Source organism: Microcaecilia unicolor, chromosome 6 (genome assembly GCF_901765095.1).
Source record: "Microcaecilia unicolor chromosome 6, aMicUni1.1, whole genome shotgun sequence".
Lineage (NCBI taxonomy): Eukaryota > Metazoa > Chordata > Amphibia > Gymnophiona > Siphonopidae > Microcaecilia > Microcaecilia unicolor.
The window spans coordinates 286320128-286338162 of record NC_044036.1 but is presented as its reverse complement, the minus strand read 5'-3'; the positions used below and the strand labels follow the sequence as shown (position 1 = coordinate 286338162).

Below are 18035 nucleotides of genomic sequence, written 5' to 3'. Positions count from 1 at the left end.
CATGGATGGGCAGTGAGTTCGTGTGGTATACAGCGGTGGGGGGAGGGGGAATAGATTAGGAAGGGACAGGGTAATGAAAAGAATGTGTATGGGGGCCATAAGTAGTGACTGAGGTGTTTACAGGTGCATATGTAGTGATGGTGGTTTGACAGGCAGATTGGCAGGTGGGGAGGTAGAGGGACTGGCTGGCAAGCGGGGAAGTAGGTTGATGGGGGGAAGCAGGCAGGTAGGTTGCTGGGCTCGGGGGCAGGCAGGCAGGTAGGTAGATGGGCTGGGAGGCAGGCAGGTTGAAGGGTGAACAGTCAGGCAGGAGAGTGATGGGCTGGTAAGGTGGCAGGTGGGGAGGCAGGTAGGTAGTTGTGCAGGCTAGGAGGCAGGCAGGTTGTTGAGGGGCTGACAAGCAAGCAGGCAGGTTGATTGATTGGCTAGCAGGCTGGCAGGCAGGAACAGGTGAGTGCGGTGGAGAGCTCAGCAGCAGGACTGGAACAAGCTGGAATAATTTGGAGGTTGATTGGCTAGCAGGCAGGCAGAAACAGGTGAGTGCGGTGGAGAGCACAGCAGCAGGATTGGAGCAAGCTGGATCAGACGGACTGGAACAAGCAGGAGCAGGCGGACTGGGACGAGCTGGGTCAGGCGGACTGGAACAAGCTGGAGCAGATGGACTGGAACAAGCAGGGAGAAGCTGGATCAGGCAGACTGGTACAAGCTGGAGCAGATGGACTGGAACAAGCAGGGAGAAGCTGGGTGTACTGGAACAAGCAGGGATCTCTAGAAGGTCTATTTTGAAGCCCTCTGTGTTGACACAAAGTGAATTAAATCCATGGGTGGGCTCTGGGCGCTCCTTGACAGTATTGGTGGTCAGACAGTGCAGGATGCTGCTTTTCCCAGCTCCATCTAAACCCAGCATCAGGACTTGCCGGTTGTAGGAGTCCTTCTGAAGCGGCAGGTAATGGAGTTGGTACCGCCCTCACCTCATCCTGTTGCAGAAGTGCCACCTCCATGCTATGAAGAGCACCGACCCCAGTGCCGCCGCCGCCACCACTGCCTCCAAATGCCGCAGGGCATGGTGCCTGGCTGGTTTAATGGTACTAAGCTGGCTATCTGCAAATTTTCAGCAGGACATGGGCCACTGAAAATTCACAGCTAGCGGACAGCCAGTTATATCGTGCAATATAACCAGCTATCTGGCGATTTTCAGCATGAGTTTGGCCAAGTGAATATCTTTGGCTGGTTCCAACTTAACTGTCCACTACTGAATAGCAGCTTGGCTGGTTAAGGTGGGACTGGCCAAAAATAAACTGGATATTCAATGCCAGTTACTGGAAACAGCCTGGCATTGAAGATCCAGGCTTGGCGCTGACTGCAGGAGGCAGCCCGACTACCTCCTGTGGTCTGAATATTGGCCCCAAAATGTTAGCAGTGGGCCTGAGGCAGCATCATTTGTTTAAAGTTAGTGGGAGGAATTTCTATCTTGGTATTTCTAAACATGTAAACTGGGGGGTGGGGAAAGAAGAGTCACAGAGATATGCCATCAAAAGGCTGTCCTGTCATAGCAGCTTGTCTGCAAGTATCACTACAGTATGAATGAGTTACTGCTAGAGGAATGCTGCACAAAATATTTGAAAATCCTGCACACTTTTTTTTTTTATTTTCTTGTGCAGAATTCCCCAATTAGAAAGGCTAGTTTCTTCCCTCTCCGTGGATGAATATCCCCACCACCACCAGCAGCTTCCATCCTCAGATTCCATCTTCTCCCTTACCTTGAGAGAGATTTACATGTAGTGGAAGCAGTGCATGCAAATCTCTCTCATGAATATTCATTGTGGATATCTCGAAACCTGACTAGCTGGGGTGCCTCCAGGACCAGGTTTGGGAACCACTGCATTACATCAATATGAATAATAAATAATTCTTTGTAAATTATTTCTTATATAAAAAGAGCACTCCATGGCACTCCTCCATTCAAAGTGAATGTATTGGCAGCTTTCAGATACAACAAACTGCACTTGCAAAAGATGAGCACAGTATTTTAAACACACTATCCAGAAAAAATGGAAAAGAAAAAAGCCTCAGATCCCCTGTCACTGCATACTTTAAAAATTTGCTATTCACATAGGGTTATCAAGTCATCAGCATAAAAGTCTTCCATTTTCATATGAAAAACCTCAGTGTACAGAAACTTTACAAACCTCAACGACAATGTACAAATATATTTTTTACTTATCTGAAATGGAAATTTTGTGTCTTAGAAAACAGCACTCAAATTAGAACATAAAAGTCCCACCGGCAATGGCCAGCATTTCACTTGCCACTGCTTTAGGAAATGAGGATCATTTAATTGTTTCATACAACACTCAATACAACTCATGTGCTTTCAATGTAATATATCATTGAAAAGTCTCTCCAAACTTTGCAGAACACCAGAATGAAGGAACCGCCTAATAATTAAGAGTACTGGGCTCAGAACTAGGGAAGTCTGGTACAAAGCCCACTGTTGCATTTTATTTTGGGCAAGTCAGATTGCCTTAGGTAGCAACAGACTGTAAGCTAACCAGGACCAAGAAAAGAAAAAAAAATATTTACTGTTTTTTTTATGTAACTCACCAAATCCCAAATTCCTTCCCCAAATCTTAAACCCAACACACCAGCCCCAGCAGGAGGGACATATGAATGAAACTGATACTCGTGTTCTCATTAACATCCTTGCTAAAACTCCAGAGCAGTAAAGTCTCATGCAGACATCAGAACAGTCTTGTCATAAGTCTGGATTCCTGACTGAACTAATACAATCATGATGAAGCTTCTCTGCAGTAGCTGGTGCTGTTTTCCTCAACTTTCATTATTTGCAGAAAACTGTGTGCGCACCTCATCTGCACCAGTTTCAGAAATACATGATACTGCATTGAGATTGCATCCCCCCAGCACAACATCACCGAAAAGGTTTGGAGGAACCTGTCTTGCAGCTGAAGAGGACTGGATACTGAGTGAGACAAGCCTTTGAGTCTGATTCACATATGCAGTATTCATTTCCTTGTTAACTGCCAAGAATCATGTAGAAAGACTACTTGGCTTCTGCTCTGTAGCTGATTTCTGTGTTGTGTTCCTTGCTCGGATTTCAGCTTCCCATCGTTTCTTCTCTAGGGTATACAGTCGCATGGCTGCTTGTGCATCTTGTACCTAGGGAAGCAAGAAAGCACCAAGATTGATAAACACATATCCTAGGCATCATTATAGAACAAAGCTTAGTCTGTAGATGAAAAGGATGTGAAACTGTGACACACATCAATTTATGATGGAATTGGTATGTATCTATATTCAATTAACTTAGGAGGAGGGTCCCAGCTCTAGACCACTACAGTAATACCCTGATCTTCTCCCTATAGCACTCCATGGATTGTACCATGCCTCTGCACCTGAACACAGACCCATCCCCAACACACTGCATCTAAAGCACTTCGCAGGGACCTCTCACGGCACAAACGTCATCTCTGCTGGCTTCCAATTGATTACAACTGTTTCCTAGAACCATAAGGAGATGGAGCCTGTGAACTTTGTAAAGGTTCACCATCTTCCCACTTCCCACCAAAGTTGTGTTAAAAATGCCTTGTTTTTTTTCTGTATCAATAAGCTCTTTTACATAAAGGTATCAGAATACCATTCTGGAACATTCTGTCACAAACTTAAACCCTGATGTGGGGCAACCCAATCACAAGCAAAACTGAATTACCAGCATGTGACATGGCAAGGTGTTTTTAACCTCCTTTGGCTTATGGGGAGCCAGCATCAAGGAAGGTGCCTGGGAAGGGAAGAGCACACCAGCCCAGGTAAAAAGTACACATGATGTGACTGAGGAAGGATGGCCATCTTATAAACATGCAAAAAATAAACCCGAATTGAAGACAGTGACCATGACAGGAATACTCACAGAACAGTGCTCTGAAGTCTGCACTTTCACATTTAGGATCTTCTCACACAACAGCTTCAGTGATGGCCTCCCGCTCTATAACAGGCAAAAAATGAAACCCTGTTCTAACCTCAAATTACCAAGACTAAGCTCACCCCACCCAACCCCCTATGGTAGTAACCCAACTGTGTACTTTTATACACAACATTGCTCATCTCTGGAAGTTGCTGTTGTTAAATCTCTGGTTTCAACAGTATCCACAAGTTTACAACAGCATAGGCTCTCATAGGCATTAAACACAGCAATTAACTCGGGTCAGGACTAGGCTAACTGGGGATAGGGCAGGAGGGCCACTTAGCCTCAGATTTAAGAATGTGTGCTTATTTTAATTAGTGCACTGGCACAGAAAAGGCTAGAAAAGTATTTGTTAAACAAATTCCAGTTGTTTGCCATGGTTTATGCATAACACATAAAGAACATACACACCTTTCAGGTAAAAGACTAGTGTGCACTGGGGATGGCTAATATTAAAGCTCAAAACTCAACAAATGATTAATATACAGGACAAACTTGGAAAAGTGCTGAATTTATTTATTTAAAAACATTGGAAAAGCTTGTTCTATGTCGGTTACAGACAGTTGGTGCTGGAGCCAGCTCACCAGAGCTGGTTGCTATTTTTTTTAAAAACAGTTGTTAAACTTTAACACCGGCTCCCAAAATGTGGGGCTCGAGTGGCTCAGATCCCTTCCTGACAGCGTCAGCTTCCCTGCGGCTGGACGTTTCACTCTGAGTCTGACCCTCACGGCAAAACAAAAAAACAGCACAAAACCATGCGCGGGGGCCGTAGCCCTGCACGCGCTGCTGCCAGCTCCCTTCCTCCTCCCTCCCCTCAGAATGTAACTTCCCATTTTGGAAAGGGAGAAGGAAGCAAGCAAGCAGTGGTGCGCGCAGGGCTACGACCCCACGCACGGTTTCATGCTGTTTTTTTGTTTTGCCTATTGCAAGCATGAGGATCACAGCTCATGGTTCTTGCTTCAGGTCGCTGAAGTACTGGCCCAGGAGGAGAAAGGAAGCCAAGCAACAGTGCATGCAGGGCTACAGCTCAAAGAGGGTTAGATTAAGAACAGAAGAGCATTAAGTCAAGATTCCTCGGAGGTTTGTCTCTTTCCCTACTCCGCGCAGCCATCATCCCAAGCAAACCCAAACCAAAGTAACCAGTTCCGGGCAGAGGGAGCATGGAACGAATGAAGGACAGGCGCGCGCGGCACCCCCCCAGCGGCGTGCACCCGGGGTGGACCGCACCCCCCGCCCCCCCCCCCCCCCAGCAATGCCACTGCTCCTGTTAATGAACTGTGCTGTAAATTCACTGCAAACTGGGCATATTCTAGTATGGGGGATGGTGTTTGCTACATACAAAATTACCATCTGAATAACTAACACACCTTTTTCAAGCCCACATTTATTTTTATATTGTCTGTACTTGTAATATATCCCTGGCAGCAAAACAGACTTGGCTAAAATTTGGTAGGTGACTCTAACAGAGATGCCAACACTCTGCCAAATTTGTCCACCAGGAGAGCCCCTGACAGATGTGCTGGAAGAACAGGGCCATTCATGATTTGTTGGGAGTAAGCAGGAACCAGAGTCCACAACAGATAATTAGTGAAACATGTCTAGCACATACACTTCACTTGGATACAAAATGTGTGTGCAGATACTGATCCTGGCTAGCTGAAGTATTTATTAAGAAACAGTGATTTCATACTACCTTCACTATTCGTTTAAAAGGTTTATGTTTCTGTGTGTCCGCGAATTTTCTTCTTTGGGTGATCTAAAAACAGAATCTGGAAGATTAAAAAAAAGTCTAATGTTTTTAAAGTTACACAAAATGAAGTGGTATATACAATTATCTTCAAAAACAATTTGATTTCTAGTTTCAACTGAATATTACGTTAGACAAAAAGCACTAGTGTTACAAAACCAGTGAAGTCTTCCATTTTATCATTGAAAGAATAAAAGTGCACCTCCCACGCCCTTCCCCCCATCATAACCATGACTAGGGTTACCATATTTGCCCTAAGAAAAAAAGAGGACACATACCCCGCCCCCTGCCACACCCCTTCCCCACCCCCTATGCAAGACTTTATGGAAGCCTCGCGAGGCTGCCGCATGAACTGTTAGCAGCAATTTTGAAGCGGCACAGGGAGCAAGACAGTCTGTAGGTGTGCAGGGCAGGAAAGAGGGGGCTCTTTCTGCCCTGAAGAGGTCACTAGACCACCAGGGCACCACAGTAAGGTAAAGGAGAGGAGGAGAGGATAGGACACCCTGAGGACCGCCCAGCTGTCTGCCCTCCACCTGCCCGTTCATCCGCAAATCTGGCAAACGGGCAGGCTGGCAAAACCCACCTGGAATGCCTGGCCGTGTTCTCAAAAAAGGACATGTCCAGGTAAAACTGGACATATGGGTGCTCATTTTCAAGCACATAGACTTACAAAGTTCCATAGTAACATACATAACTTTGTAAGTCTATGTGCTTTGAAAATGAGCCTCATGGTAACCCTACCAAGGAGAGCCACGATTTTATGTCAGACTTCCCTATGAAGAAAGGATAAAGAGGCTAGGGCTCTTCACCTTGGAAAAGAGACAGCTGAGGGGAGGTATGATAGAGGTCTATGAAATAATGAGTGGAGAGGAATGAGTAGACATGAATTGCTTGTTTACTATTTCCAAAAATACAAGGCCTAGGGAATCATATGCAACGAAACTACTGAGTAGTAAATTTAAAACAACTGGAGAAAATATTTCTTCACTCACATGTAATTAAATTCTGGAATTTGTTGCCAGAGGGTGTGTGGTAAAACAGTTAGTTTGCAGGGTTTTAAAAAGGTTTCAATAATTTCCTAAAAGAAAAAGCTAATAGACAGAACTAGGGTGAGGAAAGGGGATGAGTGCTGAATCGGTACTGCAGGTGAAAGCCATTCTTAGCATGGACTGTCTTGGAAAATCCACTTCTTATTTCTAGCATAATGCAGCATTGGGGGTGCTGAAAATTTTTTTTTTTTTACAGGTGATGCAGCATTCCTCTCCCCCTCCCCTCCCCGACAGTTCCAGTTCCCGTCCTTCCCAGTTCTCCCTCCCTCTGAATTCCAGGCCCCCCTGCCCTGCCCCCTCTCTCCCTCCCTTCCTTCTTCAAGTTCCAGGGTCCCTCCCCTCCCCCCATCTGAATTTTAAAGATCGTCGATCTACAGCACTACTAGTTATTATTTACCTCAGCCAGGTTATGGCGGCGTCTAAGAAGGGCAGCAAGGCAGGCAAGGGGCACACAGAGACAGACACCAGACCGTCCACTTGCTCCGTCCAAACCGTCCAGAGACGCTCACGCTGCAGCCTCGTCGTCGTCGACTCGGTTAAGGCAGGCTGAGAAGGCGGCAAGCTGCAGTACAGAAGTAACTGCGCCTGCCTGCAGCGTGCAGCGTCATCATCAGCTGATGCTGATCTGCAGGCAGGCAGGCGCTGGCTGGCACGCACACACACACACACACACAGACGCTGCCTGTGTAGCCTGCCTGCGTCGGCCCACGCATCAGAGGAGTCAGCCAGGTGGTCAGAGGACGAGGTCAGATGATGACGTGATGATGACCCATCCCGACGAAACCCGGACAAATCGGGGAAATGTGGAAATCCGCCCGGACTCCCCACGGTGCCCTCAAAAAGAGGACATGTCCGGGGAAATCCGGACGAATGGTAACCCTAACCATGACTTCATTCCAACATATCAATCTGAAAATAAAACCACCTACTGATCAGCATCATATGACGCAAAGCTAAAATCAAGGAAGTATGTGAAATACCTTTAAATCATTGTGCACCGCATGACCAACTAAAATCCTTCCCTTCAGGATCTCCATCACCTCTTTCTGAACTACTTTAAACTGCTCACCTGGAAAAGCAACACAAAAAATATTCTCAATTAATGCTGAGACCTGCCTCAAGGACTTTTACATTAGGACTATAGCATGGATTCTCAGTTGAGCAGTCTGTAAAACTCTGTGCCGAGTACCAAAGAAATACTAGGAGAGTGGAGGAGCCTATTCATAGGTAACAGAAAATAAACAATGTTCCTGTACACAGGCTCTTTTGAAAAACACATGTCCAGTGGGCATTTGAGACATAAGCACTCACCATTCTTGATGTCCTTTGGCCGGATCCCACTGACCATGGTCCTGTAATCCGTGACCTTCTCTCTGGGCTTGACGTACTTATCATAAATGCATTTCCCAAACTGGTTGACAATGGAGACACGAGCCACTATGCTCTCCTCACCATCTGGGCCAACGCCCACCATCTCACAATCCATAGCCACAGCCCTTGTGAGGCTTAGAAAAAGAGAATATGCTCAAATTAATCAATCATTCACATTACTGTTCCATAGCACCATTATTGCACACAGCGCTGTACAGATGATTCACATGGTTGCAGTGCCCAAGCCTCAGCTTACAAGCTATGCATACAGAGGAGTGAAATGACTTGTCCAAGATCACAATGTGGTGAATAGAGAACTGAACCTAGGTATCTGGATGTGCAGCTCTATGCCCCTGTCATTGTTCCACACTGCTGCCCCTTCCTTCATTCCTTATGGACACCTGACACTCACACAAATTGCAACAGAAGCAGGCAGAAACCAACTCCCACCATTGTGAATCACCCTAACTATCCCCCCCCCCCCCCCCCCCCCCCCCCCACACACACACAAAAACAGATTTCTGCAAGGCCAGAGAATAACAGATCTTCAAGAATATTTTATAAAACATGTATGCACCTTTTGGGAGGGATGAAGAGAATGTAAGGGATTCACTTCCAGTAACAAGTTCTCTTTGACCATGGCTTTTTTGAGCTTAAGATGTGAAGATGAAGGAGATTAATGCAGCACATTCATTACACAGGAAGCTGACTAGAGTCACGTGCTACCTGGACCACTGAAGCCTCCTCAAAACCAAATCAACATGCATGAAAAGGAGACCTTAAGAGACTGTACGTGTATGGAAAAGAAGTTGATAAGCTTTCTTTTCCCCTTCAGTACCCCACTCTGATGCAATGCAGAAATTCTCATAATTCCCCCCCCCCCCCTTTCCCAACACCAACATGTTAAATAATACACTTCCTGTGGGCTTCCACATCCAACCCAAGATCAGAAAAGGACCAGAGATGGTGCGCAAAGCACATCTGAGAATATCAACATATGAAGTAAACTGCTGTCGTAAGAACACAATAGAACGGGGGGGGGGGGGGGGGGGGATGGAGACATTAGGTCTTACTAGATAATTTTCTTCCCATTAGTCCTTCCCACTATTCCAGAACCTGTGGGATAGTGTGTTCATCAACCAGCAGGATAGAACTGAAAACTGAGCTGACATCTCCCTCTTGGCATCCAGTCCAGCTCCTCAGTACTTATGTAGACAAGAAGTAAGGATAAAGTCATAATAAACACAAGCACCTTAAACAACTCACTAACCTAACACTAACCAAACAAGCAAACAAACGTGTGGACCTCTCTCATTTCTGGACAACTTGTATAGAATAAGAGAAATGCAGAAAACCACTAAGCAAGGTGACAGCTGACCCATTACTTCACACTAACTAAACATCTCAGAAACCTTGGGCAGGCCTCTGGAATACTGGAAAGGACTAATGGAAAGAAAGTTATCAAGCAAGACCTAATTTCTCCTTCCATTACACAGCTTCCCACTATTCTAGAACCTGCAGGATGTTCAAAAGCAATCCCTAGAGCTTGTGGAATCCTGGCGCTGCCGCCCTGAGGACCGAAGCCCCAAAACTGGCTTCCCAGCAAGTCGTAACATCCACCCTGCAGTGCTTGGCAAAGGTATGCAGAGTCGACCACGTCACCGCCTTGCAAATATCCACCGGAGACAGTAAGGTAGTCCCTGCCCAGGATGTCACTGTACGTCTTGTAGAATGAGCCCACAAGGCCTGAGGAGCCTGCTTCTCTGCAAGCAAATAAGATGACGCAATAGTCTTCTTCAGCCATCTAGCAATTGTGGGCTTGGAAGCCATTAACACCAAGCTTCTGTTTACCAAAACGCACAAAAAAAATAAAAAAGCCAAAGTGCCCCCTTTGCAAAAACCAACTAACAGAACAAAAAGGGGAATGACCACAAATGAGATGCACAATGTTGCTTGAAGGCCAAAAGAGGCCACTTCAAATGCTTGTTTCAGCAAGTCTTCTAGCTTCCTATCCTGTACGTCTTTCACTGGCAAGGTGGTTTTCTAAGTCACTGCCATAACCAGGGAGCCCACCCCGGGACACTACAATTTATCTTTCTCTTCCAGAGCTAATGTGTAGAGGAGAGCCGTAGCTCTTTCCACTCTCAGCCCTGCATCTGGTGAGACTCATTCTGCTGTAATCAGGTCCTGAAGGTCTGGATGCATCAGGAAGGCCTTAGAAGGATCTTTAAGCCCGCTCATAATCGACTAAGATAGAATGCCTGACGCCGCTGAAGTAGAAGCCTCCTCAATGGAAAACACCTCTAGTGCCTCAGAAATAAGAGTACTGAGCTGCTCTTTATGAAATAACCTCAGTTCTTTCAGATCATCTCCCTCCTCTAACAGCTCCTTCAGTGATGTCTCCTCTTTATTAATAGACTGAGGCCACATCAGATAAGGAGGGAGAAGCAGAGATAGCCTTAACTGGCCATTCCTGGAGGTCCGAGATCTCTTAGGAGCCAGAGGGGCAGCAGGGCGAGAAACTGAAGCACCTTGCAGCAATTTTGACTGTTCCTGATTCAGTAAATAGGCCTGGTGTAAGAGCAATATAAACTCCAGATTAAACAAAGTTCCCAATACAGCTGAATGCTCTGTTGGGCTCTGAGGCAATAAAATGGCTCACTAACAGTCAGCCCTGATAAAATGGTGCCTGTTCACATGCTCTCCTGCATCAAACTGTGCACTGGCCTTCCGGAGAGAGTCTGAAGATCCCGGCATATTTGGATGCTGTACCGAATCCAAAGATATGCTGCTGCCAACCATTTCCTCTGTGTCCCACAGGATTCCCGGTTTGCACACACTGCAACGTCCCAACACCAGCCGGCAGGTCCCACAGAGGGGAAAATGCTTAACTGCCTCTTTGGATGTTGCCATTCACCCCAACTGTCACCAGTGCAGCACAACGCGTCCCAAGCAGTGAGTCAGGATCCCACCCCTGCACCAAGTAGAACCTGCAGTCCTCCAAACAGTTCTAAGTCAAATTTTAGTTGGACTTACCACTGCCAGTTGCTCCCCCCCCCCCCCCCCCAAGCTCACAGTCTCCACAAGTCTTACAACAGATGAGAAAGAATCAGGACTGATACTCTGTCCCATGCTCTCTAGGAAACCTCTTTCCCTTTTTTTTTTTTTTTAAAGATTGTTTTATTGGAAAAGGACAGCTCCACACGAAAAAGGAGAAAGGTGAAGGGAGGGAAGAAGTAAATTTGTGGGGCATCAGAGAGAGGGATTCGAAGACCTCCAGGTATGACTCTGCAGACTCAAGCCACCCACACAGCTCAACTGGGAACCAACTGGACCAGGAGCAAATCACTTAGAACCAAAGGTTGAAAAATGTGCCCATCTACCTGCTAGAGATAGAAAATGCTGAGGAACTGGACTGGATGTCAAGAGAGATATGTCTCAGCTCAGTATCTTCACCTATTGGTTGATGGACACAACTATTCCACAGGTTCTGGGATAGTGGGAAGCTATGTAACGGAAATGCAGATCCTGAGGAAAGGATTCCATTGCAGTTTAGCTTCCAACATACCCACTGAAGGCTTTCTCTTTTACCAGCACCTTTTCTGTTGTCCTTTGTGCTGTATTTTCTGTAATGCCCAGCTTTTCACGGGCTACTTTTGCTGCTTCTGGACCAATTGCAGCTTCAATATCATCTGGATCCACATCATCAAACCAGATATCTGCTCTGTATGCAAGAGGAAAAATACAAGTGTATGGTTTTTATGCTATGAATATCACCTGCTTAGCAAGCTGTTTATGTTTATGACGGTACTTATGTATCACCTTTCAGAATATAGTCAAAGCAGTTTATTATAAAACAGAAAAGAACTACTAAATAGTACAGAAAGAGAGAAAAAAAGTCCATAAAATGCTGCAACTGCCAGAGTAACACGAGACCAAGGAGTCCACAAGTCAAATATGTCAAATCACTGAACGCTGTTGACCACCTGCAAGACCCAAGATGAATCACAGTGGAACAGACTACCTCATAGATAATGACATCAGAGTTTTGACTGAATTGCTTTATACAGAGAAGTATTCCCCTTACCTATCCTGGGGGATCCACATCCAGGCAGATTTTCAAGATCTCCACGATGAATATGTATGGGATAAATTTGCATGTCAACTTGTCTTATGCTTATTCATAGTGAATATCCTGAAAATGTGGTTTGATGGGGATTCCCCCAGAGACAAGAGAGTAAAATAAATGATGTCATCACCCTATGGCAGCTTTTCACTTTGTACACTTTACTAGTTCAAGATGAAAATACAAGTTTGTACCTGAGGCAGCAGAGGGTGAAGTGACTTGCCCAAGGTCACAAGGAGTTTATTTTAGTATTCTGTAATTATGTGCTATACTACCTTCCCCTAAAGCATCAAAGCAATCTTTAAACATTACGGTAGATATAAGATCAAGCTAAAGGATAGCACACTATTAAAAGTTACAAATTATAATAATGTGAGAAATGAGATTTGAACTTTGGCTTCCGCTTCTCTAGCCACTAAACTATTCCTTCGCTGATGTGCCTCAGTCATTAAAAGAAGCCACTAGTCCTTCTGATCGTGATACTGCACTGCCAAAACAATGATTGCACACTGTGAATGTGCAGTAAATCCTTACTTTGCTGAGGGATGTTCTTCCTCTGCCTCGGATTTCTTCCTCTTTTGCTTCATGTCACTGCCTTTGTTCCCAGTGCTGTTATTTTTCCTCTTTTCTGGTGGTTTGGCTTCTTTCACATTGCTCGAGGCCCTACATGCTGGCATGGCTAACGTAACACCACCATTCCTGTCCTTTTTGGGAACCTGATCCCCAGGAATGGTTTTCTCTACGCTTCTGTTCTTTTTCTTAGTTGCAGTTTCTTGAGATTTCGGATCTTTGACCTTCTTCCTTGCCTCAGAACATGCCTGTGATGTCTGAGCAGCCTCTGGTGGTGCAGGGGAAGGCACTTTTAGGCTGACCGCTTTCTGCAGGAGCAGCTGGAAGGCAACATATATAAGCTTACCAATTAATCATAAGGTTTCATTTTTTTTATTTATTTTATTTTTATATATTCACATATTAATCGAGAATACTCTTGATAAGAAAAGATACAGAAAAGAAAAAGAAAAATTATCATCATATTACACAGTTATAGAGGAAATAAGTAATCTTTCCGATCTCTAGTCCACTAGTAGGAGGGAGAACAAGGCACAATTTCATGAAATAGGTTTCACTTAAATAAGTAAAGGAAATAGAAGAGAAACTAGACCATTCATACAATACTACGGAGTAGATGAAGATATTGTTACTGGTTGCGTGGGTGGAGACACCACAGTCCTTGAATCTAAAAAGGAGATTAAATGTGTTGGATCATAGAATACATATTTAACCAAAATTAACTTTCAGTACACATTTACAAGGAAAATTCAACCAAAACAGACCACCCATTTGTAAAACCCTAGGGCGAAGCTTAAGAAAAAACTGACGCCGCTTTTGGGTTGTTCTAGCAACATCTGGGAACATTTTAATCTTATAGTTCATAAAACGTTCTTCCCTATGTCAGAAGAATTGCCTTAGTACCCAATCTCGGTCAGGTTGTAGAACAAATGTTACTATTAACGTTGCTAGTTTAATACCCAGCTCATCCTCTTCAATCAATTGTGTGAGATTTAGAGTATCAAAGGAAACATTAGCTCCTTCCACAATAGGTTGATTAGTATCTTTCTTTTTACATGGTAACAAGTAATATATCTTAGAGACTGGCGGATATGCTTGTTCAGGAATCTTCAATATCTCTTGAAAATATTATTTAAAGGTAATAAGAGGAGCTATTGATGGTATTTTGGGAAAATTTATCCGACGTAGAGTGTTAGCTCTCTGTTTTCCAAGTTTTCAATTTTGTACTGCAACAGCTTATTTTCTTTTATAAGACTCATATGAGCTTGCTGAAGATTATCTATTTCACCCATACTAGATTCAATATTTTTTTCAGCAATTATAACTTTTGTTTCTAACACAGTTATTTTTTCTAAAGGAGCCTTAAAACATTGGCTCACTGAAATCAGTTTTTGTGAAAAGGAAATTTCCAGTCCCAAAAGAACTTCCCATATATTTTCAAGAGTGATCTTTTCAGGCAAGTAGGACTTACTGAGAGCTGCAATTTCAGTCTCCTTCCCTTCCATGGGCTGTCCCTCTCCTGCCACTTTGGAGTCCACCAAAAGCTGGCTCCTACCCGTTCCTCCGCTTCCTGGCTGGAAAAAGCCAGTGCTCCTACATTGCAACCTGCCCCCACAGAAGGGAGCCCTCCTTGAGAGTTGTCGCACGGGGCCTCCAATGCACTTCGCGGGTCCAATGCTGGCATAGGTGGTGGACTCCGAAGATCAGGGCTAAACGAGGTGTCAATCTCGGGCTGGAGTAGCGGGTCACCTCCCACCGCTCCCTCCAGCAGCAAGGAATCTTGCCCTAGAGAGCGTCCAGTTGCAGTAAAGCGGTCCATTGGTCCAACCTTCGGTACAGCAGGTGTTGCGGGGCCAACACGCTGCTTACCCCTCCTCTTGGGCATTGAAGTAGGAAGAAACGCTTTCAAAGACAGTGGCGGTAGGAGAGAAAGAGACGCTTCCTGTGTTCTCTTCAAGACGCCATCTTGTTCTGCTAAGGTTTCATTTTAACCTTAACAGACTAAAATGCACAGTGTGGTGATATGTGATGACCCATTTTACTCAGAACACTGAGATTGGAATTCAGATGTCCAGATCAGGATGTGATGAATTCTAACAGTATATTACGAAAGGTCTGCTGAACGCAGAGCCTTTTATAAAATACCTATAAAGACATGCAGGAGTGTATCTGTATTTGCTGGTGTACACAGTGGGAGACCAAAAAAAGAGGAAACAACCTTAACACACAGCACAGGCACACAAACAACGAAGGTGCCAATCACTTGACGGATGACAGTGTAAAATTCTATTCTTTATTGTATCCACTGACTCAACACGGGCCTGTGTTTAGGCTAAAGACCTGCCTCTGGAGTCTCTACTGGATGTGCTGGACAAACAATGTAAAAAATATCAGCATATAATAGCTCTATCAAATACTTGATTGCTGTGTTTGATAGAGATATTATACGCTGATATTTTTTACATTGTTTGTAGAACACATCCAATAAAGATTCTTGAGGCAGGCCTTTGGTCAAAACACTGGCCTGTGATGCACAGTGGGAGCCCACCATTTTGCAAATATACGAGTGGCACAAACTCAGCAGCTTCAATATGCATTTGTCCCATTTTACAAATCTAGACATGCAAGTGCATCCAACTGTTTCGTAAGGACTCACTACACCACTTCTAGGAATATAATGGGCTACATGTCATTTAGCACACCGTAGTAAAAGGACCCCTAAATTTAGCTCAAAAGGAATGTCAATTAATATTGCAATGAGGCTCCAATTTTTTTAATTATTTTTCATTTTGGAGGCACATGTAAAACAGGAGATCAAGGAAAATTACTCCCTTAATACGCCATGTAAGGCCCTGGCCAAAATGACCACTTTTTAAAAATCTGTGTGTGCCTCTGAGCTGCTATAAACACTCATGAGGAAATTTTTTCCCCACAAATATATATTCCCTTTGTAAAAAGAGAAATAAAAGATTAGAGTTTTTTCAATACTCAAACCACATCTCCTTGAAATCTCTGTATGGTGTGGATCTCTACATGAACAGTGACTTTCTGAAATCATTTACAGGTATATGCAATCTACACTTAGAGATGCTTCTAAAATAAGCCCCATAATCGCCCTGTCCTGGATAAAGTTAGTTTGCTATTTTCTCATGGATAAAACAGAATTGATCATGAATCACACTTCAGGGATAATTACTTCTGTTGGCCTAATATGGATCTATCTTCTGAGGATTATGGAATGTTAATGAAAAAAAAAAAAGCTGAGTGCTATACTGCTTTCCAGGATCCTGAGAAGACAGCAACTGATAGAAAGGGACCTACCTCCTATGTTCACTTATTGTAAGGGTATTAGGAGAATCAGTCCTTCTGCTCTCATGTTTCTCATTTCTCCCACAGCAGCACCATGCACAAAATAACTATCCAGGACTACTTCCCATCTTTACATTTCCCCACCCTTAAATGTATTCGGGTGGATCACTTCAGTGACTCAAGAAACGTTTTAAACATTTTGACTGTTTTGATTGCTACCAGCCCATCTCCACATAGGTACCAGCATTTCAAAATGAGTGGAGGTGATAAACAATACAAATTAGCCCCACCTGGACATAACGATGGAGCTTGCTGAATATTGGGGGTGCTCAGTACATATTCTACTGAGTGTCTCTATAACTGTGCCTGAGTGCAGATTTGACAATCTACCATGTCCGTAACAGGGACTAGGTGGTGCTTCCGCTTGAAAGCACATGAACGATGCTATGACCAGCTCCATCCTAGATACCTAGCTAAGAACAGTGGTGGTGCTATGACCTGGCTCCTAAAGTCAAGCAATAATACGGTGATGCCTCTGCTGTCTGAAAAGGGACTAAAGGATGGAAAGAGCTCTACTTCTTAATAGAAAGCTGACCATAAACTGATTATGAGCAGTACTTAAAGACTGGGACATTGCTACTGCCTCTTACTTCTTGCAGGGCCTTCCAGTTGGTGGAGAACTCCTGGGGGGCCTTTGGGGGGAGAATTCGAGTAGCTGGAGATCTGCTCCTCACTTTCCTCTGCACGTCCTTGCCTGCTGCTTTCCTCCACCCCATTTTCTTGCGCTTCTTCTTGCTACTCCTTTTCGCCTCCTGCTGCTTTACTGTGGCCATGCTCAGACCTTGCTACCCTTATCTCAGCACGGGAAATACGTTCAGCAGCACACGAGTTAAACATGAACGCTGACCTCAATAAGAGGAGCCTAGAGTGGGTACTGATGCTCTTTCCCCCACCCCCACCCCCACGTCCAGTCTCCGGGCCGGATACTAATACTATTACTAACTCGAATCGCAGGAAGCATGTGGCGGAGCAGTTTCGGCCAGAAACCTAAGCCGGCCGTGCAAAGAAGGACCGGGCTGGGGGAAGAGTTTCAAGGTGACACACACTGCATCCTTTCTGGTGCCGGCCGGGGGATCAGCTCTGGGGTGGGGTTGCCACATTGCATTCACGGAAACTTCATAGGAAAATCAGACCTTCAAATCCCCGGCCGGGCTGGGGACCTGGGGAGTCTGCAGAATCAATCTTCATAGTCCCCAGGAGCAAAACGATGAACCCTCAGCCTTATTCTCTCTCTCCCTCAGATCTTCATAGTTAACAATCATGATCATCTTACAAACAACCTATAAAAATACAGCTTGCAGTGTGCGCTGATGGTTCTTTGACTTCGTGTGGCTATTGTTTTGACTGCAGCTGCTTTTTGTTGTCCCCAATACATCCAACAAACAGGACTTGGGTTTTTTAACCCATTATAAACCATAAAGCTGTATTTCTCTGTTTATTTCTCAGTTTATTACCCTCCTCTCACCTACCAACACCCATCCTGTTAGAATATCAATGAAATGCTTTGTTGTCCCCATGCATACCCCCACCCTCCCACTCTGTCAGACTGTCAAAGTAATGCTTTGATGTTTCTCTTATATATACTATCTGCTAACACATTTGCTTATTTCCGATCGGATGAAGAAGGGCAACCTTCGAAAGCTAATCAAGAAATGTATTAAGTTATGTCCAATAAAAAAGGTATCATCTTATTTTCTTTTCCATGTTTTATTTTGTTTGATTTCTATTGTTGTCCCCAAGAAACTGCTGCGCTAGGTGACTACGTAGTCTTGCCTAATGGTTGGGCCAGCTCTGCCCTGGATGAGAGGATTTTGGTCACCTATG

At 44.6% G+C, this 18035-nt stretch overlaps 1 protein-coding gene across 1 annotated transcript; it reads right to left on the bottom strand.

Moving 5' to 3' along the window:
* Positions 1-2272: 2272 nt before the first annotated feature.
* Positions 2273-17138, bottom strand: REXO4 (REX4 homolog, 3'-5' exonuclease). The gene is given in 9 exon segments (XM_030207710.1): positions 2273-3177; positions 3926-4000; positions 5673-5711; positions 5713-5748; positions 7756-7844; positions 8087-8280; positions 11715-11870; positions 12807-13162; positions 16802-17138. Coding segments are annotated over 9 exon segments (1257 nt in total). The 5' UTR covers positions 16985-17138; the 3' UTR covers positions 2273-3048.
* Positions 17139-18035: the final 897 nt, after the last annotated feature.